Below are 3123 nucleotides of genomic sequence, written 5' to 3' on the forward strand. Positions count from 1 at the left end.
TTTATTGCAAACAAAGTTGTTTTGGACACCAAAGAAAATACATGTAATGACGCAAAATGCATAAGATTGAATAAGTTTCAATATGAAAAACTTGCAAAAAGATTGTATGCTGATGTTAAGGCTGGAAAGCTACACGACGTTTTTTTAAATAAAGCATTGAGGGACTGTGTCTTTAAACAAAAGTTCATGGACATTTTGAAAGGAGTGCCATGTAAAGATGTCAAAAGAGAATTTTTATTACCTAGAAAAGAAAGTTTCGATAATGTAGTTTTTGACTCACAGAAAGAAAGTGAAAAACAAATCGACGAAACAAAAGGACAGAGAGAGTCTGAAAGACAAAATCTTCTGCTCGGTCTAAAATGCATTGACCAAAAGAAAATCTATGAAATACGTGCTCTTAGTTTCATAATCTATTACGGGCACCTCGATTTGCTTAATTATTTTATAAAATTGGTGAAAAAATGTCAGACATTAGATATCATTTTTGGAACTACACCCGAAGAACATGTAAGACTTCTTGTATTGGCGTGTTTCAATGGAAATTCAGATATGGTGAAAATTATGGTGGAATATATTGGAAAGGAAAATATCAATTCAATGCCTGTAGGAGATATCAAACCATCGCACAATAAACATCGATACATTACTCCAGTGATTGCTGCTTGCTTGAGAGAGAAATATGACGTTGTAAAATACTTAGTTGATAATGGAGCAGATTTAAATCCTCAAAAAAGTTATTATCCTGCTTTATGGACACCAGCTAGAACCGGGGATCTCAGAAAAGTAATGGAGTTACTCAAATTTGGTGCTGATTGTAACAAATGCAGTGGAAGGGAGATTTCTCCTTTGTATATGGCATCAAGATTCGGTCATTTGGAAGTCGTTAAAAAACTCATTGAGCATGGTGCCGACATTAACAAATGTGATATAAAAGGTTGGTCATCCTTGCATATAGCATCGCTATATGGTCATTCATTTGTTTTAGAAACATTAATCCATAAGGGTGCTGAGTGCGATCGATGCGATAAAAATAAAGTAACTCCTTTACATAGAGCGTCTTTAGAAGGTCATGTTCCTGTTGTAGAAATTTTATTGAAAAATGGTGCCGACAGCAACAAGTGTGAAATTCATGGTTCATCGTCTTTGCATCTAGCTTCATTAAATGGTCATTTGTCTGTTGTAGAGACATTACTACTGCACGGTGCTGAGTGTGATAGATGCGATGAAGAAAATCTAACACCCCTACATTTTGCTTCATTTAGAGGATTTGTTCTTGTTGTAGAAAAATTAGTAGAACATGGTGCTGACGTCAACAAGTGTAACAATAATGGTCGGTCTTCTCTGCATTTAGCTTCACAAAATGGTCAATTGTCAGTCGTAGAAAAATTAATTTCCCACGGTGCTAAATGTGGCCAGTGCGATATAAATAAATCAACTCCTTTGCATTTTGCATCCGAGGAAGGCCATCTTCCTGTTGTAGAAAAACTGATTGAACATTGTGCTGATGTCAAAGTATGTAACATTCACGGTCAGTCTTCTCTGCATTTAGCATCAAAACGTGGTCATTTGCATGTAGTAAAAACATTAATTAGACACGGTGCTAAATGTGACCAATACGATATAAATAAATCAACGCCTTTGCATTTTGCATCCGAGGAAGGCCATCTTCATGTTGTAGAAAAACTGATTGCACATTGTGCTGATGTCAAAGTGTGTAATATTCACGGTCAGTCGCCTCTGCATTTAGCATCAAAACGTGGTCAGTTGCATGTAGTAGAAACATTAATTCGACATGGTGCTGAATGTGATCAATGCGATAACAATAATTTAACTCCTCTACATAAAGCGTGTTTTGGGGGTCATTCTCTCGTGGTAGAAAAAATTATTGAAAGTGGAGTCGACATCAACAAGAGTGATAATAAAGGTTCATCACCTCTTCTTTTAGCCATATGGGAGGGCCATCTTCCAGTTGTAGAAAAGCTTATTGAACTCGGTGCAGACATCAACACCTGTTATATAAATCGTTGGACACCTCTCCTTTTAGCATCATGGGAAGGCCATGATTTAATTGTAGAAAAATTACTGGGAAGCGATGCGGATGTCAACAAGTGTAATAATTATGGTTGGTCACCCCTACTTTTATCGTCATGGAAAGGTCATTTATCAGTTGTAGACATACTTATAATGCACGGTGCCGACATCAACAACGTCTACATCAATGGTTGGTCACCTCTATCTTTAGCGTCTTGGGAAGGCCATCTTTCAGTTGTAGAAAAACTCATTGAGCAAGGAGCTGACATCAACAAATGTGATGTCAATAGTAAGTCATCAAAGAATTCAAAGAATAATCAGACAGCTGTTGTTGAAACAAATATTAAAGAACCTTCAATGAGCCATGCTCCGATTGTAGAAATAATGAGTGAAAGCGGTACCGACATTAACCAGTGTGATTATAATGGTTCATCACCTTTACTTTTAGCGATATGGAAAGGGCATCTGTCAGTTGTGGAAAAGCTTGTTGAACAGGGTGCAAACATAAATAGGTGTTATAAAAATGGTTGGTCACCTTTACTTTTGTCGTCATGGAAAGGCCAATTTCAAGTTGTAGAAAAACTGTTGATGCATGGTGCTGACAGCAATAACTGTTATATTAATGGCTGGTCTCCTTTATCTTTAGCATCGTGGGAGGGTCATCTCTCGGTTGTAGAAAAACTTATTGAGTAAGGTGCTGATGTGAACAAATGTGATGCTAATGGTCAGTTACCTCTGCATTTAGCGGCAAAGAATTGTCATTTTTCTGTGGTGAAAACATAGACTCTGCATTTGTTTGATAAACTTAACTGATAAAAAAAAAACAAAGAAAACATCTTTAGAAAATGGATTCGAACTTATGATTATTTACAACAAGATTGCAAATCAATTGTAAGAGACTAGTCTTTCGGTATTTCCTTATCTTCATCAAGTAACCATAGTCGAGTTTTCATGAAGAAACGCGATTTTAAAATCACTTACCGGGTAAAGCTTGCACATATAATCATAGCGTGTCACTTTTAAGATTATAAAATTGTAAATAAATGGCTTGCTGCAAAACGTTTTCGTAGGAATAATAGGTGAGGACAACAT

The 3123-nt window shown here is 36.3% G+C and overlaps 1 protein-coding gene across 1 annotated transcript; it reads left to right on the forward strand.

Annotated features, from left to right (window-relative positions):
• Positions 1 to 560: 560 nt before the first annotated feature.
• Positions 561 to 2976, forward strand: LOC134274904 (ankyrin-3-like). Its single transcript, XM_062757142.1, has one exon. The coding sequence runs from the start codon at positions 562 to 564 to the stop codon at positions 2722 to 2724; it is 2163 nt and encodes a 720-aa protein (XP_062613126.1). The 5' UTR covers position 561; the 3' UTR covers positions 2725 to 2976.
• Positions 2977 to 3123: the final 147 nt, after the last annotated feature.

This window comes from Saccostrea cucullata, unplaced genomic scaffold (assembly GCF_032062105.1).
Source record: "Saccostrea cucullata isolate Sc308-1 unplaced genomic scaffold, CSIRO_AGI_Scuc_v1 ctg7441, whole genome shotgun sequence".
NCBI classification, from domain to species: Eukaryota; Metazoa; Mollusca; class Bivalvia; order Ostreida; family Ostreidae; genus Saccostrea; species Saccostrea cuccullata.

Coding starts and splice junctions, on each gene's coding strand:
- LOC134274904 (XM_062757142.1), top strand. CDS start 562: ATGGTGGAATATATTGGAAAGGAAAATATCAATTCAATGCCTGTAGGA.